The 27,078-nt window shown below is 42.9% G+C and overlaps 1 protein-coding gene across 1 annotated transcript in view; it reads left to right on the forward strand.

Moving 5' to 3' along the window:
* The window catches only part of LOC142570268 (uncharacterized), a 140,097-nt gene that overhangs the window by 106,415 nt on the left and 6,604 nt on the right, over positions 1–27,078 (forward strand). The window contains exons 6-10 of the mRNA XM_075678666.1: positions 206–451; positions 2,484–2,531; positions 5,396–5,461; positions 10,239–10,334; positions 23,020–23,104. Of these exons, the coding sequence (XP_075534781.1) occupies positions 206–451; positions 2,484–2,531; positions 5,396–5,461; positions 10,239–10,334; positions 23,020–23,104 (541 nt within the window). The remainder of the gene's footprint in view (positions 1–205; positions 452–2,483; positions 2,532–5,395; positions 5,462–10,238; positions 10,335–23,019; positions 23,105–27,078) is intronic.

Genomic DNA, 27,078 nt, shown 5'->3' on the forward strand with positions numbered 1-27,078 from the left:
AAGCCCAGCATACCCACAGTTAAAGGCCCCACAGGAGTCCCATTTTGTTTATTGGCCCCTACTTTAGCATAGCTCAGGTTGAAGAAAGTGCACCCTGAAGAGATCTGCGCCTTGCAGCAGCAGCAGCAGCAACCCGTCATGTCCTCTTGCATTGGTGGCCCCCAATGAGCTTTCTCCTCCTCCTCTCGCGGCAACCATGGGGCAGGTGTGCCGGGAGTTCCAGCGTGGCACGTGCAAGCGGCCCGAGACGGAGTGCCGCTTTGGGCACCCGCCCGAACACGTGGCGGTGGACAGCGGGGACGGGGCAGTCACCGTGTGCATGGACTTCGTCAAGGGCCGCTGCTCTCGGGACCAGTGCCGCTACTTCCACCCTCCCCCGCACCTGCAGGCGCAGCTCAAGGCCACGCAGAGCCGGGCTGGCGCTGCCGCCGCTGCTGCTGCCGCTGCTATGGTAGGCACTGCAGGCTGTCTCTGTCTCTGGCACCATACCCTTCCTCCCAGCTTCCAAGGGGTCGCAGGAATGACATCGTCGGGATGCCCTTGCTTAGCAGATTTAAGAAACCAGCGAAGATAGCGTTTGCTGTAGAAACGCAAGGTCTGCGTCAATAACGTGTGGTAAAATATTTAAAGGCAGCACCTTCTTTCTTAAAGGACAAGGGGTATCTATAAAATGAGAAAATTTTTATGTTCAAGCATTCATGTTGTAATGCAGAAGCCATGTTCACATCACTTTTATCCTTTCTCTGCTTAAAACGTCATTCTTTTGACGTGCTAGTGCTTAAGAAGTGTGTCCTTGCTTACCACTGGTCAATATGAGTAAGCAAAAAAGGCGCAGTTTAAGTTGCAAAGCAGTGAATTGTTTGTGGAAAAGAGAATATAATTGTCATTCCTGTGTGGAGGCCCGTTTGCAGCAACTGCATTGACATTTTCCTGTCTCTCTGTTGGGCAAGGGATGGGGCAGCACCTTGCTTTGTTTGGCCTGCTGGCCAGCTTGCTGTCAAGGTCATTGCGCCAGGACGCTTACGGTCTTTGCACATTGCACGGCAAACGCTGCCTTTGCATTGGCCCTTAGGCAGAGGAGCTTGCTTGCGTGGCTTATTGGCGAGCCTCCTTGCGCACTCTATGCATCATCGCACAGGACTATAACAGACCCAAGATATCTTGTGACCTGGTGACACTGACTGAGAAGTCAAACAACAGCTGTCATTGGAGCATTAAAAAAAAAAAGAACAAATAGGCTACTTCAGTGTTTCAGACTGTACTGCTATTACATACTTCTGCCAGGCTTTGCAACAAGGCAACTGAGTGAGAATCAGTTATCATTACAGTGGACTTGGAACCACACGAAAACATTTCTTTACCAATTATATTACTACGCTGAAATGGTTTTGGTAACTCTCCAAAAATCAGAACTTTGAAAAGTATGCATTTGCAGTATTGAGATGCATTCAAATTGCCAATTTTACTCTCTGCTGCCAGTTTCAATTAAAATATTGTTCAGCTGTAGGAACTTGTACCAAGAAATAAAAGTGCCATGCCTCCAAATTTCTCTAAAATCTATCATTGGTATCACTGCAAGCGGATTCTCAGGTCCCTCCTGCAAGATGCAGGTCCCTCCAGCTGTTTTCATTGAAATTTCTTTCTGGAATTTTGTATCCAAAGAATGACAGACAGGAGGGCCCTCTTGTCACCTGCACCGAACTGCTTCCATGAGTTGCCTTGGTGGTTATGAATTTTGCCTCTTTAAGGATGTGACACACTTTTGGTAAATATCTTGTAATGCTGAAATTTTAATTTTGTGACCTGGTTTGGGCATCCACCTTGAAGTGCCAGACCTCTTGTGCATCTTAGTATGTCATAAAAATAAGTTATTGGGGACAGCCTTGAATTCCTTGAAAGGAGGTATAATTTTAAGGAGTTGTAGGGGTTGGGTCTTTAATGCTATGCTCTGTGACAGGCGACCTTTGGTTTCATCCTTGTTCTGTTGGAAGATTACTCAGCAGCTAACAAGAAATTGTCACTATTTGGTACCATCAAGGGAAAACAGGGGAAAGGCGGGAGATGGAAATTCAAGACGATGAGCAAAACGAGCTAGGTTCCTGCTTTCACCTTGTTGTTGTTTTGCTCATCTTTGGTACCATGTCACTCTTTGGTCACATTTGGTAGTTTGGGTTTAAGCGGTTTTAGGAGCTTGCCAGGACAACGTAGCAGGCAAGAAAGTGTCAGGCCCGTGTGAAATGCTTGTGATGTTTCTTTGTGCTGGATGGGCTGGGAATGTCCACCAGAAGCTGTGATTTGTGTTTGGCTGCTTTGTTGTGGTGGTGACCATGCGTGCATGCGTACTGTTAGAAAGTGTGCACGTGCCGCAGAGTTGGGCACAGCGGTACGGGGCTGCCTTGGGGCCTTGCCCTCCTGGCAGTGCTGTGCCTTGTGCTTGGCGGGCCCAGTGGCACTAAGCAAACCAACCCTGTTTGTCACACCAGGCGACAGAGGGAGGAAGCACCGATGTCGGATTACAAATGTACACTCAGGTATTTGAGCCCTCCTTTTTTTCCCCCCTGTCTGATGATGGCATGCCAATTGTGTGGTGGCCTACTGCTGCCTTTCTCTCTCTGTTCACTTTGCAAAACACACATGACCACTTGAGGTTGGGTCACAGCATGAGAAACATGCAGCGCATTTTGACAGCATAAGCAGAGGGGTGGTGGAAGCTTTTCACATCCTGTGTCATGGCATGTTTTTATTAGATCTATTATGAGAAATGGCAGAAACGTAACTGTACTCGTAGGGTAATATGAAAACCTGGGAAACCAGCACTTGAAACTAAGTATACAGAAGTGTGTGCATGCATGTGTGTGTGTACTTGTATGTTTGTGCGTAGCATTTATTACGAGAGTGAAGGCAAGCACCTCATAGCTGGGTTTTGCACAGAAATTGAGGCTTGAAGATAAATGCTAGTCATCCGAGTGGCGGTTGGGCTCGAGGCCCTTTTTGTTTCCTTATTTTAATAGGGTATGTATTAGTACTACATTCTTGTGTTTCCTTTAATTTTAAGGTAACTAACAACACAAGCACATTAGCACATTCTGTGCCATTAACTTTTCATCTAGTTGTAACAGTAGTGTCACTGCATGCACAGAATCTTCCGCGCTTTTACTTGTGCTTGTGCTCGACAACTTGCTGCTTTACTTTTTTTTAGCTGATGGTGCATGTAAGAACCAGTGAGATGTTGCAATGCTTGCTGGAGACACAAGGCTGACACAGCACCTGACAGCACAGACTACGTAAAGTGTTACAGATAAATGGTGCAGTTCTGTTTTGTACTGGATTTGATCTACGGGTCATTTGAGGTGTCGCATTAGTAGCTGTCACATTTGTTACATGCCAAACAGATATTTGTGATTGATAGTCCTGCAGTCATAAGTGTGCACCTGGTTCCACGAGTTTGTATGTGGTTATTTGTGGAAGGCAGTACATTTTCTGCCACAGCAAGAATGCTGTGAAGTGTTAGTTCTGAGCTCTTGAGATTGCCACTCTGCCTTGTGGAAAAGGACGGAGCAAGGAGGAACACTTTGAATTTCTCTCACATATTGCAACAAGTGGGCTGAGAGTTGTAAACACTCATCACCCTCTGCAACAAAATCTTTAGTTCACCGTATTTGCATAGAGAATATTATCGTCCTACAAGAATGTATGCCTGGGCCTGGTTGCACTTCCAGTACTTATGACAACTATGACAGTTGTATTGCCCTTCATAGTTTGTACATTTATGTAGGCAACATAATGGTACTGTTATTCCAGATAACAAATTTTACTGGCACTATTTCATGTTTCATGGAAACTGTTGAGTTGTTGGCCTGGAGGACTTGAAGATAATTCAGCTAGCGATACTATTACTGCATGCTAAATTTTCACTTACCTTGGAAGCGGGGGGGGGCACACAGAATTAGCGAGACACAAGCCAGCCTAGTGGAGCATCAAGCTGCATGCTTTTGCAACGGGCCATCTTATGCCCTTTGAGTGGCAGCTTCCTTATTGTTTTTGTTGTTGTTGCATTTGCACTTCTTATTTTGCACCTTGGCTGCTGTTACTTGAGTGCTGTGACCCACTGAATGTTTTGTGCAGACAAAGCTTTCTTTCACTGGCATGGTTTTGTCAACTGCTGTTCTAAAATCCCAGCCAGCCTTGGGTAGCACTGAAGCCTTCCCCTGGACTCCTGGTTTATGACTCCAGCACAGAAGTGAAAAGTTGTTTGAAACGCACACTTGCTTGGGGTGGACATTGTGTTGGGGTGCATATGACAGGCTGCACAAAAATATTGCTCGAAAGTTCAGAGGAAGCTGAATGTGCTGTATGCCTTATCTGCATCAAGAAATGATACACCTCTGTTATTTAAGTATTTGGGCAAAGATATGTCATTCTCCTTCATACCAGCTATACTGCTGTATATTGGCACTTCAATAGTGCGAGCTCTGCTAACATTTTCTATGCTATGCAAGACTACTAGTGTTGAAATCCAGGCCTGTATGTTTGGCTGGATATGATGTGGGCACAAGCCAGTCTTGTTAGCACACCTCAAGGGCAAAACAGCTCATTTAGGCATCATAGTAGTGAAACAGTACAAAAGACAAGGCACAGCATTGATATGTCATTCTTCCTAAAAACCACTTCATGCCTTTGGCTTTTTGTGCTGACTTATTATAGGTAAAAAAAAAAAACAACCTTGTGACCAGTTGAGCATTTAGTTGCACTGACACAGCAGCAGTTCCACAGCATGATACTACATTGCTACCAGTCTAGCGCACCCAGCAAGTGTTCTCTAACCTTGAGCATCTTGGGCTGGTAACTTTGTCAGCGTCTTGAAATTAAAGGTTCTGTTTTGCTTTGATTGCCCACTTTGGTTAGGCTCATGCTTGCTTCTTTTTCCTCCTTGTTCCGTCCTAATGGCCAGTGTTACCTAAGATCTCAATGTCTGGCTTGTACAGCGGTACGGGCTGTCAGGCTTGCCATTCGTAGGAGTGATGCTGTTCTTTGGTGTCGTACCGTATTTGTACACATGTGATGCCAGCTTCTGTGCACCTTGACGGGCACACATTGTTGGCGGGAAGGTGGCATTGGATGTGCACAAATGCGGTGCCTGCATGCCGTGTCCCTGGGCTGGCATGGGTGCCACCTCGGCCAGCAGGGGGAGGGGTGCTCTGCCGGCGGGCGGGTGCGTGTACAAACAAGAATGCTGTTTTGGCCGACCTTTTAATGATTGCTCTCTTTGTTTCTTTTTTTTTACTCCTTCCTTCCTCATTTTTGGTTCCTTTTCAACGCATTGCTGCTTGCTGCCATGCGCTGTGCCTACCCGCCATCCAAAAACAAAACCATCTGCCTCTGCATACTAATTTAGCCGGGCCTGGGAGATCCTTCCGCGAGCAAGAAGCGTCCCCGAGAGTCTGCAGATGAAGTTGTCCTGGTACTCTCCCCCTTAGAGCTTCTGCATGCGTGTCTTTTCTTGGCCTCTCCTACAGAGAGATGATGTGGAGGGCTGGTTTTGTGACGTGTTTGCGAGGACCAAAGAGGGCGACAAGGGACAGCAGAACGTGCATGGGCCCATGTGCCAGGGGCTGCTTGCACGGCTGCAGCCCATGCACCCACGCACAGGCTTGGGGTTGTGTGTGATTAACCCATGGCACCACTTGCATTGTGTCTGTGTGCTGCATTGGCTGCTCTCACTTGGGTGCATTCTGCTCGACTCCTCCCCAGCACACACTGTCCTTCCAGCTGGGCCTCGAAGGCAACAGTGTTTCAGCGGCGTCATGTTTTGCTTCTTTAAATCAAGCAGCTACACTAAATGACAATATTTGATGCTGTAGCTTTACGTTCAGAGCCATCAGCTGTGATGCGGTAAAGTGCAGCAAGGCTTTGGGAAACCTTGAGGCAGGCTTTGTGGCAACCTCAAAGCATTAGCAGCAGATCTGCCTAAGTTACACATGCTTGTAGTTAAATCGGAGCCCATCATGAAAAACAGGTGCTTAGATCTTGCTCAGCTCCCATTCCGTGTTAGCAGCTCTTAATCCAAATCACTTGTTGAGAGAGGTGTATCGTTTACGAAAGTCTGTGCTAACTAGCAATTCACGCTTGACTTGCATTGCAAAGATGTAGGCTGTTTTCCTGTCATACTGAGTAGTGTGCATTTTCAAAATTGTGTGCTGCTACTGCATTCCCTCAGTCGCCCTCTTTGGTTTTGGATGCAACCGCACGCGAACCATCTGCGTGGTGAACACCTTGCAGTAACTTGCACATTGACAGGGGCATGCTTCTGCTGGTCCTGCGAATGACACTTGCACTGAGCATGAGAGGAGCAACTTGTAATATTGGAAAATGTGAATGGTTGAATGCCATGGTAGGCATAATATTTTACATTTCCTTTTTTTTTTTGGCACTAAGGGTGCTGACATGACAACTGAGCTAATTGGTGATCATTCATCATTAGTACGGTAGCACAAAACAAGACAAGGGCAAGGATGGAAACATAATGGGGGCTTGTCTGGTTCCTTTTCTTGTCCTTGTCTTGCACTATCGTACTCATAGTAAGGATGCTGACTTAAGAGGAAGCTTTAGCTCGGGGGCTCCTATCTAAATACATGGGAAAATAGAAATCGCTTTCTTGGCAACAAGTGCACCAAATTTGATGAGGTTTGTTGCATTTAAAAGAAAAAGTTAAAATCTAGTGACTGTTGGAAGTGGATTCTTTATTTAGGCTGGTGATTTTTCAATAAAAATTGTCCTAAATCGCAAATTTTGAGATAATGAAACTATCAAGTTTACAACTCTGTAATTCAGCAATGAAAAACGATATCACAATTCTCTAACTTGAATGTGATAGTACATCTGAAGTGGACAAACTTGGTGTATTAAACATGGTTCACAAATACACCGCTAATATGTAACTAGCACTTTTGCAAAACCTTCGTAAACATTGTAACAAATTAACCTAAGATATAAATTATATTGAATTTGTCTGCTTTGGATCTTCTGATGGATGCAATTTGCAGAATGGTGATATTGGATTTTGTAAACCAACTTCTTTAAGCACATAAATATGTAAAAATCCTTTTCAAAAAATGCAGGCCATAAAAAAAAAATTCCACTTCCAACAGTCACTAGAATTTAACCTTTTCGCTGAAATGCTGCAAATTTCATTAAAATTGGCCCAGGGGTTATCTCGGAAAAGCATTTCTGCATTTTACATGTATTTGAATAGGTGGTGGCAAAGTTGAGGCTGAGCTAAAGCTTGCTCTTAAGCTTATATCTGGACAAGTCTGTTCACTGGGGCAGCAGAAACATGTGCCATCGTATAGTTCGAAGGTGTCTGCCAAGTAGCTGAACACGGTGTGTCGGTTGTTGTGTTCAACCAGGTTGGAGTGGCTGTGTTGTTGTGAGGGTGCTGTGCACGCAGGTATTGCCGTTTCGCAGATATGCCTTGCTCTGTGTAAGTCAGTGGCAGTTGTAGTCCTCCTTTTTTTATTGTCTCCTAGTTTTGGTTCAATATGTTGGCTGAACTGACTATCAAATACACATATTATTTTCAATAATTATATTAGTTCTTTTTCATATTCTGTGCTAGTTCTCTAGAATTAAATAGCAATTGTTTCTAACAGTGCCTTTAAGAGAGCTCTATGAATCAAGCCAGCATGAATGCATAACAACAGACCTTACTCTTTGGTAAGCAGGGAAGAGAAAGGCCTTTCAGTTCTCACTGCTTCAACTAGCACTAACTTGAACTGAGCTCATCAGCAACCAGCAACTCATTTGTAAGTTACTGGTTTGGAAGCACGGAATATACAGAAAATGACAACATAATACTGTGATGAATCATGAGCATTCCTTTGTGCGAAATTTACACTTTGTGCAAGGTTTTCCAGTCACATAAGAAAATCCAGAGCAAGCTATGTATAGCTTCTACATTCATATTTCTTCCATGTATGTTGCATTCTACCATTCTGTATGTTCTCTGCCTCTGATTTGGTGGTCAGAAATCACTAGAACACTTAAAGTGACACCAGTGCATAACACTAAATCACTTTAGACTAGTGAAGCATTCTTTCAAACCCGTAATTTCATCAATTCAGCTGAAGAAGGTTGCTACCAAAAAATAAAACTGAAGGTGAATAAGCTCCCTCCCTTTTTTGAATTTTGTGCCGAAATTTCAGTGTCTGAACATCAGCATGACATCATCTGAAAGTATTTTTGGCACTTTGGCTGTTTTTAGTGTTAAAAAGACCCCCCTCCCTAAAAATAAAGCTGAGTTGTAAAATGGTTCCTATCTATAATTCCTGTAAAATGCAATATAGTACTTCCTTGCCGATAAAAAATTTGATAGACGGAAGCAGGCACTGTCAAAAACTCATGAGCTTGCAGCAAGCTAGTGGACGGTGTGGCCACCCATCATTTTGTTTTTGCATCTGTTCTGGCTTATCAAGCCTAGTAACATAAAAAGAGTGGCCGTTTTGCTATTGCAAAACTGTAATTTATAACTACAGCTTAATTGATTATTCTTTTAGGGCCCCTTTAAATTCAGAAACATTATTTTTGATCATAGATTATCTTTTCCACTGATAGCAAACCATTGCTGTGCCTGCGTCACATATTGGCTAATAACCGAAATGTCTTGAACTTATCTGAACTGCCCCTTAACAGTTCAGAAATGGCTTAGCAATGAAATAGGATGTAGCCCTGCTTCATTTCGTGCGCATCTTGTAATATCGGGAAGCATGCATGCTGGACACCTGCCAAGGAAGCACTGGCTGCTGCGTTCATGCAGCGCATACATGAAGGCACAAGAAGGCAAACTTATTAATACCTGTTAATTACTGTGTGCAGATAAAAGCTAAAATCAGTGTAGATGTCATGGAGCCTGCATTGAGCTTCCTGTTCACGAGGCAAATGGACAGACAGTGCACTTTGCTGTGGGGCATACAGCTCACTTATGTAAAACTAGTACATCAAGTTAAATCTTGTTTGAGACGCTTGTTGTGTAAACATAAGAACTACTTGAGGTCAAATTTTGCAGTCAAACACTAATGCATGTTCATATTCTTGACAACCTTTAGCATAGTTGGGTTGCACCCCTTTCTTATCAGTCAGCAGGAGGTTGCTTTCATGCACACTTTTTATTGGCATAGGTTTAAATGGTGGCAATCATACACATTTATCGTGCACATTGCCCGTGCCATGTTAACAGGCGAGTATTTTATACAGAATCATGAGTGGCTAAAAGTTGCTAAATAAATAGCCAAGTGTGAGGAAAAAGTATGTGCATGGGCTGGTTATATTATAGAACTGTCTTTGTCCTCGTGGCAGTCTTTCACCACATTTACTTCTCTACTACTTGTATTGTCTTCTTGTGCTACACTTTGAATGCATTCATTTCCCTGAAAATGGCTATGTAGGGCGTCCTTTGCGTGGCCCTTGTGGCAAGAATAGTTTGGGTTGATGAGAGGACAAATCCACAGGCAGGTACTCGACAGGCAGTTGTCTTGCTCAAAGACGCATGCTATAGCCTTTAGCCTTTAAATAATTAGGCAAAAGGACAAACCTTCGGTTACCCATTCTGCTAGGCTGCAGCTGCTTGGCTTAATTAGGCAAAGCCTGGGAATGCTGCAGCTAACTTTTGGGTCTACATCCTAAACAAGCTTCGTTGTCTGCTATTTCTCTTTGTAATGGAATGTAAGAATGGTGCTCCTGAGCATAGTGGAGTCAGTCTGTGCAATGTTGCTGTTCATAATTACAAACAAGGCTTAAAGAAGAGCATGGACACAGGTACAAACGCACAGTCAGAAATGTACACACGAGCGCTAGGTAGCTGCACTTTAATTTTCAGACCAGGTTCGAATATAGTAAATATGCTGCAGCTTCAACAGCATAAAGAAAAACAAATCAAGAATGAAACAATGAAATAATGAATAGAAGGTGATGAGGTGCTTGTGTGCCACCACTGAAATTGGCTACTAGTGTACGCAAGCAGCAACAAAAGCAGAAGGCTGACCCATAATGAAAGCAGCACATGTGCATGGAAGCCAAAACCACAGGATGAAACAAGCAATAAATTATAGACATAAACATTAATCCAAAACATTGCTCCGTCCCTTTCCCCTCCCCTCCTTCCTCTCCTTTAAAAAAATAAATAAATTTAGAAGGTTAATATCAGGACCACTTTAAATGATGTGGTTGCTATGCTTCTGTCACAGTGTTGCTGCCCTGAGTCATCATTACCACATCTGCTTGCACAAGACTTGTTTGACACCCAACAGACTGTCTATGAGGTGTTTAGGCCTAACATTGTGGCAAGTAATCAGATTTATTTCAATTTTCTCATGCATGATAATCAGCTGCAGTGTGCTTGCTCACAATATGGCCAAAGCCTCTTGTGGCTTCTTGTGGCCAAAGTGCTATTTTTTCATTTAGGTGTTCTCTTGAGCAGCAACAAATGATAGGCATGAGGGTGTCGCATATATTTTTAGGCCAGTCATCATTCCGTGTTTTGCAAATGTGGGCAGGTGTCATGTCACATATATGGTCCATGCCTCTTGTGCCTTCCAGTCCGGCTTACTTCTAGTGCAGCCTGGCAATTGTGCATTGATGTGTCACATGCCACCAGCGCACTTCGCGCAACGAATTCATTCAGGCGCAGATTGCTAGTGTCCTGTTCAGTCAGTGCAACCATCAGGCCCACCTTACAGAATACTTATAAATTCATGGTTGAGAGCCCTGGATCTGATCTTGAAGCTGCAGTTTCCTAGGTCACAGGATATGGTCAGACAAAGAGATCTCAATTTGTCCTAGTTTGAGAGTGTATTTATCAAAGGAACTATTGCTGTACTAGACTGTCTTCTGATCTCCATCGAATTTACATATTATTGTATAGACATTGTTTTGAAGTGATATTCATATCCCCATGTTTAGTTTTCATCCATCTTGTGGTTTGAGCTTTTATGCAGATGTGCTGTATTCTTTGCTGTAGCTAGATTGTCCTTCTACTTTTGTCATTGCTAGTGTGCATAAGCTACCCAGTTCATTGATGAACTTTAAGAACTTATTTTGTTTCCTTACACCTTGTTCTCCTTAAACAGCTGTTTACTTTTCCAGTTTTTGCATGCATTCCACCTTTGTCTGAAGATAGAATTGTTCGTAGTTTCCAAACGTTTGCATCTTCAACTGTGCCTTTGTAACTATATGTCCTTGCCCTTCCTTGTGCCACTCTTTTAATTATTAGCTGTGAAACATCCAAACCAAACCAGGATTGTCACTGCAACCTTGCTGCATTGTGCTATCTTTTAAAGGCAAGTAGTTTCCAGTGTAGCTAGCACAGAGTTTGTGTAGGAGCATATGGGTTATGTCTCAGTGGAATAAATCGCAGCAGTATCAGCGCATTATGAAGTTTGTTAAATCATGACATGCTTTTGTTGTGTTGAAACATCTTCCATTAAACATTTGTGGGCGAATTTCACCTTCTTTATTTTAGTTAACACATCTTAGCAATACAGTTTTTTTTAAGGCTCCTCTAGGCACATGTTGGTGGAAATATGATTTGTTTGACATGTACAAATTTTAATTAATTTGAAAGACACTGCGAAATGTTTCACTAACGTATACATCCATGAAGCTTACAGCAATTCTTAATATATATATGTTTGTGTGCGTGCGTTCGTTCGTTCGTGCGTGCGTTCGTTCGTGCGTGCGTTCGTTCGTGCGTGCGTGCGTTCGTGCGTGCGTGCGTTCGTGCGTGCGTGCGTTCGTGCGTGCGTTCGTGCGTTCGTGCGTGCGTTCGTGCGTGCGTTCGTGCGTGCGTTCGTGCGTTCGTTCGTGCGTTCGTGCGTGCGTTCGTGCGTTCGTGCGTGCGTTCGTGCGTGCGTTCGTGCGTGCGTGCGTGCGTTCGTGCGTGCGTGCGTTCGTTCGTTCGTGCGTTCGTTCGTTCGTGCGTTCGTTCGTTCGTGCGTGCGTGCGTTCGTGCGTTCGTGCGTGCGTTCGTGCGTGCGTGCGTGCGTGCGTGCGTGCGTGCGTGTGATCTTGATGGGCAGGCAGTTTTGTCATCGTTTATAGCTTTTTCTTGGTATACGAGAGTTTATTAACCATGTATATTGGGCACTCTTTATTCATACATCACTATATAGGGAGCTTTTCTTGTGAAAAGTGCTTGGTGTTGTTTTTTGGAGGCGCGACTTTTGTCAATAAATAACTGCAGTATTCATAATAAAACAATCTGTTTTTATGAAGTAGGTGAGTCTCGTTAATTTCATGTAGAAGATATTCGATGAGGACATTGTTAATCTCTCTGGTGATAACAACACGGTATGCATTGACAATGTGCCTTACGAAATGGAATTTTAAAATGACAAAATTACAATTACAGATAGGTAGGTCACTGTCTGATGGCACGAGTAATAATGTCATAGTGGAGTGGAGACAGCGCCTGCTTGGCACACACATTAGGCTGGCAGGTAGCGTGATGGGATCATTAACATCATACAGTGGAGACAACACTAGCTTGTCATACACACGCACACTGGTTGAGCCTCACAGTGCAATCACAATGAATGTCTCAACACATTTATTTCACAAGGAAAGTTATTGCTTATTGCTTGACATAGAAAATGATTCCCCAATGGTATCTGCCCAGTTTTCTTCTTTCTTTATTTTAGGGGGAGGGGGTGGAGGAGCTGCTTAATCTCTGGTTGAAAGCATTGCCATGAAGCATCAAAGCCTTATCATTGGAGGCTTGTAAAAACTGCCCATGTGAACCTTCTTGCACATTACTCAGCAGAAGGATTTTTCTAATTGTTAGAGGCAATCTGCAGTAAGTGCTTATTACATACCCATGAAGTGCCTGAAGTACTGCTTGCACCGTGCATAGAAGACACGTTATGGCTATACTCCCCAGTACCACTGGAGCAGTCAAATTCACAGGCATGTGCACATGCACACATGCAACATACACACATGTGCATGGGCATCTTTTGCTACATGCAATACTTATAGCTTCATATAGTGCAGCAGCATGCCTAACTTGCTCATAGTTAGGACCATTATGTGAGGATATCTTAAAATAGTTGTACAAAACCTTGCTAATTTTTTTTTTTACACTCGGCTAGAACTTGTGGAACAGAAATGAGTGCATGGGTAATACAGTGCCGACTTGTAACCTTTTACTGGAAGTTGTTGAGAGGCAACTTTGCCTTGCAACTGTCCCTATTAATACATAACCTTTGCTCCGCATCTATTGAACACATTTGAATTAGATTTGGTGCATTCAAAAGAGAAACTAAAATCTATCAACTGGTAAGAACAGGTTCCTTATTTAGGACCTGAATTTCTTTGTGAAAGCGCCAGAAATCGAAAGTCATCATTTTGTAATTCACAGTGAAAACGGGTATCAAAGTGCCGTAAATTGCATCACTTGCATACCTGCCAAGTCTCCCAAATTTTTCTTAATGCTTATGAATCTAGGCCTGTTTTACGATTTTATGAATGTTGCATGAAGTTTTACGAAAAATTATTTTTGCTTGCAATAATGTATCGCACGTCAGTCTCCATACCTCCTGTTGCAAGTCTTATGATGGTGAAAGGATGCAAGAGGGATACTCACTTCAAGGAAGTTTATATGAACAAGTTCTTGAAGCAGGTGAAATCGGCAACAGCTAAGTCACTGAAAAGGTAACTGTGGCCTAGAAGCAGTTTGTTGCTTGTCATTATTTGCTGTTCCAAGAAGTTTGCTGCTGACGCTCGGTACGCTGTATAAACTTAAATCTTTGTTACTCAAGTGCTAATGTATCTCCGAAAAAATGTGTGCTCAGGGCAAGTGTTAAAGGAAACAGTGTGTGAAGCAAGAAAATAGACTGCTATTATGGTTGCCAGGAGACAGCACCAGAGGGCTGGTGATATTGAAAGAAGGGAAAGGGGGACATTGCAAGGGGAAGAATAGAATGCAGATATGAATTGGAAAGATGAGTTAGTTTGGGGGGGTATGCTCTGCATGAGGCTAGGGCTAAAGGCAAGCTCTGGATCTAACCGTACACAGTTGTTCCGTGGTACTCCCCAACCCGTAGCACGTGTAATCGTAGCTATGTTGAGTTCAGGCAAATAAAGCAATCAGCACTGTCAACTCTAACACCGTTTATTACTATAAGCAATAAGGAACACTTGCAGAGGGAAGTCCACGCCGTAATAAGTGATAAATAGGCTTGACTCGTTGCGTGTGATAGTCAGGCAAATGAGGTCATGCATGGGTTGCAGCACGGGGTGCCAGAGAGAGCGAGCCTCCACTGGTGATGCTATTTTATACCTTTTTTACCTTTGTGAGGGGAATTTCCTCCTTGTGCATCAGATAGCTTTCTCATGAGTCGGGGGAAAGGGTGCATCGAGAGAGTGAATGAGAATTGGCAGAGGGTGTAGTGCGCCTCTCCTGTGTCTGTGCCAGCTTTTAATGTAATCGCAATGTGCGAACGCGGTGACGTGACTACGCGGGAAGGAATGGATGCGTGTGCTCCCCACAAGTGATAGTGAAGGTGTGTGTCATCTTAACTCTGTTTTCTCATTTTTTCTTAATAAAATAAATAACCATAATTCAATGACCCATAATGCTTATCTATTGCAAAAGCTTTGACAATTTTGTGGCCGAGTTGGTGTTATTCTATAACGGCATGTTTAAATGTAGCCATGATATAATTGAAAATGTTGCAGAAGATTTTTTGCACATTTTGTGTCGGCAATCTATTGGTTTTCTGATGAGGAAAAAAGACTTAATAGCTAAACGGCACTCTCTTGCTATGATAAAAAAAAAACTTTTGTCATATATATCTACTTTTTATTCTTGCTTGCCCATATTACCCAGCCCTCCAGCTTACATTCAGCAGCCCATATATCCCTGGTCAGCCCACCTAGTGCTGGCTTCTGGCGGTCTTCATTATAGTTCATCCTTCTGCTTATTGTCTTGCTGCACGACACAACTTTGTCATTCTCCTTCCTTTGTATTTTGAATTTATTCGAATAAAATGTTGCAAGTCGGCCAGTACCCATGTTCAACAAGTTCTGCCTGTAGAAATGCTTGGATCAGAACCAACAAGCTCAGCTTCACCCTGTTCTCAACCATTTATTTGGCTTATTTATACCTACATCACGTGCCTGGCTTGTTCATCCATATCAGCTTGCAGTCTTACAAGGGTCGCACCTCTTCAAAGAAAGCCGTTTGCTGTATTAAAAAAAAAAGAACATATATTGTGAGGCAAATGAGAACTGCTGGCTTCATTCAACTAGTGGCTTCTTGCTGATGCCTAGAGTGCTATGGATGTGTGTTTTGTTGCCTAACTTGTATGCTTTGTTGGCTATTAATGAGCCATTAATTTTACTGAATTTGGGCCCAGTCTTTGCTGGTGTAGGGGGTCTCAGAGTTATAGCTCAATTTTGTTCAATAAGTACACAGTTGTACATAGCCATTGAAGTTATACTCATGTCTGCATAGGCTAAACTGGCCCTGCAAACAGCCTGGCAAGAAAATATTGTCTGCTCTCGGATTAGTAGTGATGTTTGATTGGATTGAAACAAGAATTCGCAGGCGAGTGCACCGTACCTAGGCGGCCAAATAAACAAGCCCTTGCAGCAGGCAGGGGCCCGCTTGTCCAGCTAGCTGTGTGCGCATAATGGGCTTTGCCGCTGGCTGTGCACAAGTCCTTGTTGCACTCTGTTATGTGCTTGGCTCACCTGCGTGCACGCGCCCGGCCATTGTGGCACAGCGCATTTTCTGCACCTGACCCCTGCCCCCGGCCCGTCTTTTGTGTTGTTGCACACAGGCATTGCCCGGTCTTGTACCTTACACAAAACGCCCTGCCCTCGATAAGAGCGGTGTGCCTGTGTACCAGCCCAGCGCCACAGCGTACCAGCAGGCCCTGGCTTTACAGATGCAACAGCCCTTCGTGCCTGTCTCGTGTGAGTAGTCGCCTAGCACGCTGTTTTGTCCTGCTTTTGCTAAGCACTTAGTTACTTGTGAGGCGTTGCATGCAACCCAGCGTAAGCTCTTAGTGCTGTCCCTACCCCCCAAAATTTAGTGGCTGTAGCCACCTACCGTTTCCATTTACACTACCTGGATTTTTCATCAAAGGGAACATGTCTGATGAGCCATCTAACCATTATTTGGCCAAATCGTGCTAGAAGTTGTTCAGTTCGCTGTTATTGTGAGATGTGAATGAAAGGGAAGATGGAGACTTGGTGACCTAGCACATCTTCCTTTGTTTACAAATATTTTTTAAAGCTGCTGGCACCCTGAATACCTAAAACATTGCATGGAAGGGGTTAGAAATAGTACAAATCTCTATATGCGAACTGCTGCTGCCTGACTGTTATTCTTTGCACTGTTCTTGCATGTATTCCTGGCTTCTTTGCTGCTTTTTCATGCTAAGTCACTGCTGACAACTATAATGTTTTCTTTCTTCTATAGTGTTTGAATCAAGAATAGGCCTCTGATAATTTGCAATGCTGCAAGTAGTACTGCACATTCCTCATGAGTTATCATCTCATATTGTTTATAGATGTTCTCTATAGGTACTCCTAAAATACCCTATGTGCTACATGCAGATATGTTTCCAAATTGCGATATTGGCATGGTACTTTTAGTGTCTTTATCAAGATTTGAAACATGCAATAAATCTATTGTTTTTTCAACATGGTCTTAACGGTTGCCAGAAAACCCTAAATGTGCATGCACACGCGCACACGTGCGCACACACATGCACGCATGCACACACACGGGATGCTTAATGGCACGTAGCAGCAATAGCTAAGTTTGCACATTTGCATGAAGTTCCATTTATATGAAGCACCATCGGCATTACCTTTCATCACCACACCTATAGAAGTTGATCAATTTGAATGACAGTTTTTCTGCATGTTCTTATACATTTCTGTTGCAATTATTTTACTAGCAACATCATGCGCTCTTCGAAATAATGACTGAACTTTAGCTATTTGTGAGACTTAAAAATTGTGGGCAAACTGGGGGAAAAAAAAACGTTGACTGGAGGTATCGTATAGAATGGCCCTGCATGCTCCTAGCATTTCAATAAAAAGACTCAAAGTTTGCGTTTCAGTCGATTCGGCAAGATAATTTTTAAACGACAGCAGCAGTGAAGAACAGAAGCTTGTCTTGGTTTGCCATTTTGTTGGTCAGGTATAGGCTGCTTTAACAATGCCTCAAACAACAGTAGATGCTCATGAGTGCATTGTTATTTTGATAATTGTGTTCAAGTAATATCAAGTGCAACTGTATTCTACGCCCCATGGGTTGCTTTTATCCATCAGTGCTTCGACAGCATATGCACAAATTATTATGAGCGATCCTCCCCTTTGTGTATGGTTTTCACCCACATGAGCACGCAGTCGATTACAGACTGATCTTCAACCGAAGCTTGACTAATATCTAAGCTCTTACATTTTCTACACTGCTTGTTCATGTGCCCTTATTCATTGCTGTACAATATTGTTCAACATTCGACAGTGCTGTACAGCACTGTGTGGGAACTGAACAATGCATGCGGAGGCTCCAGTGCCAGCTGGAGCCTCCACATGCATTGCACACTACGCCACATGCATTACACCACATGCATTGCACATTGCAGCACACTACACCACTTTGCTTACCCAGAAAAGCTGATCGAACGGAATAATCAAGTATGAGGAGGCTTCTGCATGCTCCCTAGCTTGACAACCATTGCTTGGTGAGCCTAAAGAATGCAGTAAAACAGGAACCATGCGCCTGCTGCATTGAGTAAAAGCAAAAGCTCCCTCAACAACAGCAACTTACCTGCTCTCACATTTGCAAAGCTACTGCTTTCCCGCATAGCATGGGCATCACTATGGCTAGTATTCATGCCAACAAATCTGCGTAAAATAATGTTATTGCATGATCTGACTTTGAAAAATTGGGAACTAGTAACCGGCTGCATGTTTTATATATTTCAGACCTTTTCTTTTTTATGCTCAGTACTTAAACTAAATATCACAGATTATTACTTTGATTATTACTTTGTTACTTTGATGCTTCTTTGAAAGTTCACATAAGAATTCTCAAAAATTGTCTGAGCAATCATCAAAACACCAGTAATTAGGCTATAATTTTATGTATTGCAGTATATGTTGTGACTATTACATCTTGAAATAAAATGTTAAAACATAAAAGCACCAAAAATGACCACATTTCTCGTGGTAACAAATGAGTTAGATTCATACTGTTTTTGCTTCCTCCATGTGACGCCAAGGCACACACCTGCAACTGTTGGCTGTGAATGCATGGCTCTAACTGCACCCGCTCCTCTCTCTCTCTCTCTCTCTCTCTCTTTCTCTCTGCCCCCCGCCCCCCTGTCTCACCACCACTGTGCACCACCACCACCACTGGTCCCTCCCCAGTACCCACGATGCCCTCTGTCACTCTGGTATCCGCTGGTGTGGCTGCTGCTGCCCCTAACGCTGCTAGTGTAGCGTACTGTGACGACAATGGTCAGGTACTCACAGCCTTTCTTGGGCGATCATGCTGGACCGCATAGTAGGCGCATTTTAACTCTCAAGTCACTTTGCATGTGCCCAAATTATTGCACACAATTTTATTTTATGAACATCCTGTCCATCACATAAATGCGCTGCATGCCACAACGTTTGTAATGCTACTGATTAAAAAGACTGCCTGCTTTGGACAGGCATTCTCTAAAAGAAGCTGGTCTAAGAATAGAAGTAAGAGAGGAGCTACTCTCATAAGCTTCAAGCCTGTCCCGTCATAGAGCTTGTATATCAGGTTGTCAGATACCAGTGCCTTATTTATACGTAGTGATGACATTGGATTTTCTGTGCTACTGATAGGAGATTTTCACATATATTACTTCCTCTGAGCTGTAAACACATTGAGCGAATTAAGCTATCTGCATTGTCAGGATCATGGATAAATTCAATAATGTGTTAAAGCAGACGTTTCAGATGTTGGCAGACCGGAACATTGTGCTTGCATAGTGAGGCTGAAATAAGAAATTTACAATTGCCTGTGTGTGCATCATCAACTAATCTGATGCACCAAAACTGTAGGAAGGGTGTGACACACTGCATGCTGTGACAGAGGGAGCATTACTCTTGCTTCACTGAAATAGACAGTCACTTTCATCTAATCACTACAGTTACCTTATGCTAAGTGAAATACAGAAATAGTCATCACTTCTTACACAAGTCACCACTTTGTAAATCAGGGCTCAGTGCTCAGTTTCCAAAGGAAAAGGTTTTAATTGTGATTGAATGTTATACTTAGTGCTCACACTGGTCCATAAAGCCTATTGTCTGAAGTCTCGTGTATCATATGTGCCTCCAAGGTGTGTAATCATGTAAAATTTTACTTGCAATACTAAGTCATGCTTAGTGTTTTCACAACTTCAGCTCATCTTGCCTTAAGCCTGTTGTGCATCATATGTCATAGGAAAGGTGGAAAAGACACAAAGGTGTGCATCAAAATTTTGGAAGCAACAAATCATTGTTCAGCTGAGTGGATGCTAGATGGTGCTACAATACTCTAGCAGAAGCTTCATTAAGGTGTGGATTATCTGCACCTTGATAGTGCATGTTCTTTGACATCCACCTGAAGTAGCAAATGATGATCAATACCATGTACAGCCTGTTTCACACTTAAAGGAGAACTCTGAGCGCATTGCATGGTGATTCGGTGAGCGCTGGAGTCGGGTGGCAGCAGCAGCTCGCACAGGCGCAGGCGCTCGAGGTCTTAGTCTTGAACCACGTCATCTGCTACAGCGGCGTGTGCTGGCGGCATTGTCGGTAAGCATGCTACTGTCAGAGGCAATGCGCGGATTTCATTTTTGCTGAGAGAACTGAACCGATGTTCTTTACTAACCGTTGCACGATGCCAACCTCTGAGCCTTCATTGGTGATAATGGGGTTCTACAAACTTCTTTTGATAACATGCTTCGTTTGTTCTTTCGAAAGGCCGGGGTAGTAAATGTGTGCACGTATATTTCTTCACTGTGTGTACTACCATAATGTGCAGTGACAAGGAAAAGACACCAAAAATGTGTGTGCAACATGGCTCAGTCTCTCTTTGACGAGAAAGGAAAACAAAGCACTCAACAATAATATCTATGCGGGTCAAACATGATGAAACAAACAGATATGAATAAAGGAATGCTTTATGTTAAGACACAGAGCTGGAAGTGATTCTTCTCAGTAATAGGTCATTACACCGGACAGGCTCTGCCAGCTGGCGGGAAAATGCATGCATCATGCTCTGCACTTCACTTAGTATCTTGTCATGTCACCAGCGGCAGCAATGACGGCGATCATTCTGGAAGGCAGTGAGGTGTCAGGCAAAGAAATATACATACACATTGAAAAAAAATATATATATGTGCACGCACTCAGTACCCCAGCCTTTCGAAAGAACAAAGCATGTGGTTAAAAGAAGTTTGTAGAACCCCATTGTCACCAATGAAGGTTGGCGTCGTACAACGCTTAGTAAAGAAGAACATCAGTTCAGTTTCCCCAGCAACAATGAAATCCGCGCATTACCTCCGACAGTAGCTTGCTTACCGACAATTCCGCCAACACGCACCGCCATAGCAGATGATGCGGTTCAAGACTAATACCTAGAGTGTCTGTGCCTGCGCGAGCTGCTGCTGCCACCTGACTCCAGCGCTCGCCACATCGCAATGCAATGCGCTCTGCGTTTTCCCGTAAGTGTGAAACAGCCCATACATCAGTGGCACCATGTGTAGGAAAGACAAAGTTGCTGTCACAAGTCCTTTCAATTTCACATTTAGGCAGACAGCCTTTAAATATTTTTTTAAGGGACATTGAAAAATATTAAGTTAAACAGGATTGGTAGACTGCACATTTCAAACATCAAGTGCTGTGAGTGGAGGATTGGTAAACCATGCAGAAGCAAAAAAAAAAAAAAGAAAGAAAGAAAAAAAGCTAGTGGTGATGCCACCTTGAATTTCTTGCACCAGCCTTCTGTGACATCATGGACTAGCCAATTGTTTCCTATCAAGGAATGGGTATGTTGTATTCTAAAAGAACTAGTCTCAACCTAGTAATTTTTTCTGCTTTAGTCTTAAGGCAAGTCAGTGAGAACTTGGTTTCAAATCTTCCAGCTGAGTTTTGTATCAATGGGAGAGATTTGGTGTGCATATATTCTGAGTTATTCACTGTATTACATCTGTGTGACATCATGACCCCTTACCTGGGGAACTAATTTCTAATGCAATATTATTGTACAGTCACCAGTTCTCATTCTGAATGTTGACGTGATGCTCTTGGGCTGATCCTGGAGGTACTGTGCTCAGAGGCATGGATGAGCCAGTCCTGATACCAGTGGAGTGTGTCCTTGCAAAAATGTTAATGTGATAGCATCGTACAGATAGAAATGTAGCTTATAAGGAGATGTGTCTGCAGCGAATTTACTGATGCGGTGAAAACAAGAGTGGAGAAGGAGCAGAATACTGGCTCTGAATTGTGGCAGCTGACCACACAAACACGAGGTGTGTACTGGACAAGTTGGAACATGCCCTTGATGTCCTATCATCTGGTCCCAGGCTAGTGACGAATCAGGCACACATGGTTGAAATCAACAAAATAGGAATGCTGCACTAGAGTGTTGTCAGTCACCAAATGCCATACCCCAAGAAGGCTCTGTTCAAGGTGGAGGCGTTGATTGCATTGGTAGCGAAATGCACAGTAAAGCGAAGAGTGGCTAAAGCAGGAGAAAAAAAAGAATAGAAGCATGAAACAGTGCTGCACTCACAGAGACAGACACAACATATTAGTACATTGAAATCAGGCATTGTTTAATCCAGCATTTTGCATGTAGAGGATACAAGAGAGTAGGAAAAAAAAAAAAGAGCAAGAAGAGGTGGCAGCATCAGGAAGAAAGGGGTAGGAGTAGAGGTAATTGGTCAAGAAGTGGATATGATCGAGTCAGCATAATTTACAGTGACCATGGACAGAGGAAGTTCATTGAATGTCAGTGGGTGGTCATCAAATGATTGAGGACCACAGTGCTATTGCGTTGCAGTCACCTAGGTGTAGCATTAGAACCTGTGGGTTGTTTATTGACTGTGCCTAGCTGGCTTTTGGCACATATTTTCCTGGTGAGCTTTTGTTCTCATTTTCATGCCACATAATGAACATAGCTAGAGCTATACCTAGTTATCACTACATAAAGCCGAGAAAGTTGGTAAGTACTCATGATTTTAAAAGCTAGTGTAAAAGACCTGGTCACAATGGAGATGAAAAGGACAACAATGATAGTTGTCATTTATATCGTCCTTTTCATCTCTTTAGTGCCTGGTTATGAAAACATAGTGCAGTTTTAAGTATTTGAAGTAAGTGGCAGTTATGTACTTATCATCATTATTGACCTAAATAATGTACTGGACGGAACACCTCACATGACCCTCAAAACCGCGGCATATTTTTAGATGCATTTTCCATCTTGCAGTCACCACTTACTCGTGCTGCCCAGTTGATCGATTAACCTTGTCATTCATTTCAACTGCCCGCAGTTCTTTCTGCACTAAAATCAGCATTTTGACTCTCCTGCTTCCACATCCATTTCCACACATGCGTGTACAGTGCTCATGGAATGAAATGCAACAGGGAGCATTTAGTAGAACCCTGAATGTCTGCAAGGTACTGGAGTGTACAATGTCATGTTGCTAGGAATCTGGTCACCAAAGGTGACGCGGACTGCGATCTAACTATACTCGCCAAAATTACGTCGATGTGACATGAACTGCAGCTGGTGGAAACGAAAGTATGCGCATTAGTTAGCCCTAAATTGACGCGTTTCACTCCGTGAGCACTGTACATGAGTAGTGTTGCTGGGGGTTATAAGATCCTGGTAATTTACTGCACGGCAAAAATATATTTACTAATGTGTTGTCTTGTGTAGAATTTTAAACCTGATGAAACTGTCTTTTTGTGCTTTGGTTCTTCCAGTTACTGGACACCCTGCCGGTGTGCCGAGATTTTAAGTCAGGGCAGTGCAAGAGGCCCCAGTGTCGATATGTACACCTTGTTGAAGGTAAGCCATCCAAGCATTTTCAGCAGGGTTTGGTTGGCCCTGTTAAATCACCTAAGCTATGTTACTGGCAGTAGCTTGCTGCATTTGTTGCTGCAAACAAAACCAGGATTTATCTACATTAGCGCTCAGAATTGACATGAAAGAAAGATTAGAAATGAATTTATTGTTATCTTGCATTTTGTCATATCTGTGCTTGAAGCTGCACTAGTGCTGCAAGTGCAATTTGCAAAGTATGTACAAGCAAAAAGCCCTGTTCTATAACTCCGGAATACAGGTGGTGTTCCAAGACAGTGTTATTATAAATTATTTTAAGCAAAGTTTATGAGGAGAGCTATGCTGGCTGGTTCTTAAGGCTTACTACATTTGCGAATTTATATTAAGATACTGTATTTACTCACGTAATTCTCACACTCACATAATGCTTGCACCCCTCGCATTGCTGATCAAAAATAAGATTCTTTTTTTCCCTCGAGTAATCATCGCACCCCCAAAAAATTGCAGCAGCAGATGTCTGCTTGTTCCGGCCACTGATGATGATAGCGTATGACAGCCGAGCGCCATCCCTGAAAACGCGCAAGGAGAGCCAACGATCGTGGCTAAACTTGATGCGTGCAAGCTGACAGGAAATGCGCCATCTTCTATCACACGAAAGGCCGTGGGGGAATGGGCAGCATTGTTCTCCGACAGCAACTGCGCATTTCTGATACCGCGCACATGGGAAATTGACGATCGCAGCTCAATCTCGTTTGCGCAAGGAGGGAAGGGGGGGGGGGGCGCAATGTTGTTACCTACACTGCATTACCCACTGCCTACTTTGCGTGGCTGTGTGCGGTCGCGCAAAGCGATCTGCAGGCAGCTCATACCTCTGTGCGTGCGGTGTTGGCATTGATGGCACTGGCGTGCGAGTTGGCATTGTTGGCACTGGCGTGTGAGTTGGCATTGATGCAATAGCACGAAAGTTACTTTGCTCACTGCCACGCTTCCTCATGCCAGCGTTTTGACAGCTTGTCTGCGGTCATCGAGTGTTGATGTGTTCATGTTCGCCTGTGCGTGCTGACACCATGCTTGTTAACTTAGTTAGTAAGGAAATATTTCCAAGTCTATACGGCCAATAAGACTACTTTCCTTACTTTGGGTAGATGTCTGCTAATTTGCTATCGCAATCGATGCTTTGCCTTTCGGGTGAAACTGCATCTTTTGTTTTAGCACTTGGTATGTTCTCGCGATAAATTTCCCCCGCGTAATTATTGCATCCGCAAACTTTTCATCGATTTTCCGCACAAAAATATGCGAGGATTATGTGAGTAAATACGGTAGTGCACATGAGCAAGGCTATTTGTTTATCTAATTTTGTCTTTGCATACTGATACTCTTAAGTCTACTGCAAGTGTACATGGATCCTTCAGCTCAGGTGTGCATTGGTAGCATACTCGTAATTGTGCTACTCCCTGGTAAATTTGTAGATAACAATAGCCTTTACTATGTGTGGCAACCTGTATGTTCTCTGGGTGAAATACTCTCAATGTCAACATGGGAGACCTAATTTTATTTATAATTATTCCTCAGAAATTGCTTACATCAAATTGTGCAACATCAAATATGCAAAACAGGTTATAACTATCAATAAAGACCAAAGGTGCAAGTATTATATAATCGAATGTCGTAGCTTGCCTTTCCAAAGGCCATAATGTGTCAAAATGCTAATTTTGGTGATGTAAGCCCTATTGTTACTCTTCAAGCCAATGTTTGAAGGTTGGCTGCAAAAGCAGGCTGGTGTTGACCCAGTGGTGCTTGCCATCTTCAACCCCTTATCAGACCTGTGGCTTCACAATGCAATAGTCAGCAAGCCACTGCCCCATGTGGTTATAGTAGGATACAACTTAAAGAAACAGCAGTTGGCAACCAAGGCACACAAACCACACGGGGTTGTATTAGTCCTCCAGCCAATCACAGAAGCAAACGAAATCGTTGTCATGCAACATTTTCAAAATGGCATTGTACATGATACCTCCGAAGTATCTGCTGTTCTTGAAGATTCTTTTCATTGGCGAAAGCGATGAGGTGTGCAACAGACATGGACAAAATGTATGGAGTCTGTGCATTTCACTGTTCAAAAGTCACCGTTACAGTTGTGATTGCTGAGCCTGTTTTACTCATGAAACCTGAAGTAAAACTTGACAGTAAATAGTTGCAACAAAGCAAGCATTTTATTCCAGTTCAATAAAGAATTAGGCTTTCACTGTTACAATATAATATATGAGCAAAATCGTATAAAATTACGCGCTAATAATTTAATTTTTGTTGTTGCCGCCTTATTTATGTAACAGGGAGAGTTTGAAGCACAAACTATTTGCAGCTTCGCGGAGGAACAGTGGGTTGTGGTTATGGGGACATGGGGCAAGGCTTCACTGCAAACTTAAGTTGTTTCCGACTATAGTTCCGACGTAAATTGATTGTCGAGGTTTCTTTAATTCCCCTCACTACATCCAGGCTGCTGGAGGCACCTCAGTGGATGATTATAGACTACTGTAATTTTGGTTACATGGCATAACCTAGATAGATTACATTTCCGGAATTCTAAACAAATCATTTAGTGGGGGCTCTGTAATTCAGAAAGGATGCAGAAACAAAAGATGGCGCTTTTAAGTTCCCACACCAGCTCTCCTCATGATGTAATCACTTTTGATAATGTATGCTCAGGATTATTTAAGTGTCTGTCTGTTAAGAAGAACTGCATTGCATTTAAGATTAGGCAAATACTTTGTGCTGTGTCTAGTTTTCTTGCACAGATAATGCTATGAAATCTGCAGCATCACACGAACTGCTACACGGTAGCTACAGCACGACAGATACAAACAAAAGGGATAGAAGGGGACACAATATGGTGCTAGCAAAAACTGAAGTTTATTTGAATAGAATATGGCCAGTGGCAGAAATTTTAACGAAATTTCTGCCAATCCAGCTAACATAACATCTCAAGCTTTTGCAAAGTTAAATCAATTTGAGTTGGAAATGGTTTCGAATGCTGTTAAGTCGGAAAAAGGTATGCTTTTTTATGCACCTTCTTCACTGTAGAAACACACAAGCTAGGGAATCTACTCAGAACCATTGTTGGTCATGTGATGCATGTTATATGTTGGCTGGTTTCTTCCAATAAACTTCAGTTGTTAGTCAGTGCCATACTGTGTCCCCTTCTATCCCTTTTGTCCAGGTCTGTTTCGCTGTAGCTACCATGAAGCTTCACCAACTTGCCCAGTTTTCCATCTTCCTTACTTCTGCTTAAAGAGAGAAAGTTTATCATTAATTTTCCTCTCTATAATTAACAAGTTGTGCCAAGAAATGTAAATAGAGTTTTGAAAGAATGCTGTACGAGTGTAAACTAATTTAATATTTTTCTTTGGTGCCCCTTTATGCTGCACTGAAATCTCAGTACATGTGCACTTTTGGGCTTTTCCCCATCCAGAATGCAGCCACTGCAATCAATTATCAATGAGTCAGCAAGTTTTTTTCTTTTGAATAAAACAATTGAGTAGCTGATAAAAGCTGCTCTGACAAAGCACATAATAAAATCAATATGTATACCATATTTGCACGATTCTAATTCGTCTCCGAATTTAATGTGCACCCAATTTTTGCGGGCTTAAAGAAAATAACAACGCACATGAATGTAACATGCACCTGATTGTAATATGCGCCCAATTTATAAAAGAGAAATATAGTATATCCCGACATTTCCGAGCAGAAAAAAAAGTAGATGTTCAGAATTTTTATGGAAGGAAATTTTTTTCTTTAATAACCTTTCATAAGGATACCACAGATACCAAGCAAACAAGTTTGTATTCTCAAGCAATCACTTTTAGGGATACTACTATCATTTTCTCAAGATTTTACGTGACTCAGCATCAGACTTATCAAAATATGTGGCCGAGAGCATTCTTGGCATTCTGCATAGAAAGTGAGCTTGGCACAGTGCG

The sequence above is a fragment of the Dermacentor variabilis genome, chromosome 2 (genome assembly GCF_050947875.1).
Source record: "Dermacentor variabilis isolate Ectoservices chromosome 2, ASM5094787v1, whole genome shotgun sequence".
NCBI classification, from domain to species: Eukaryota; Metazoa; Arthropoda; class Arachnida; order Ixodida; family Ixodidae; genus Dermacentor; species Dermacentor variabilis.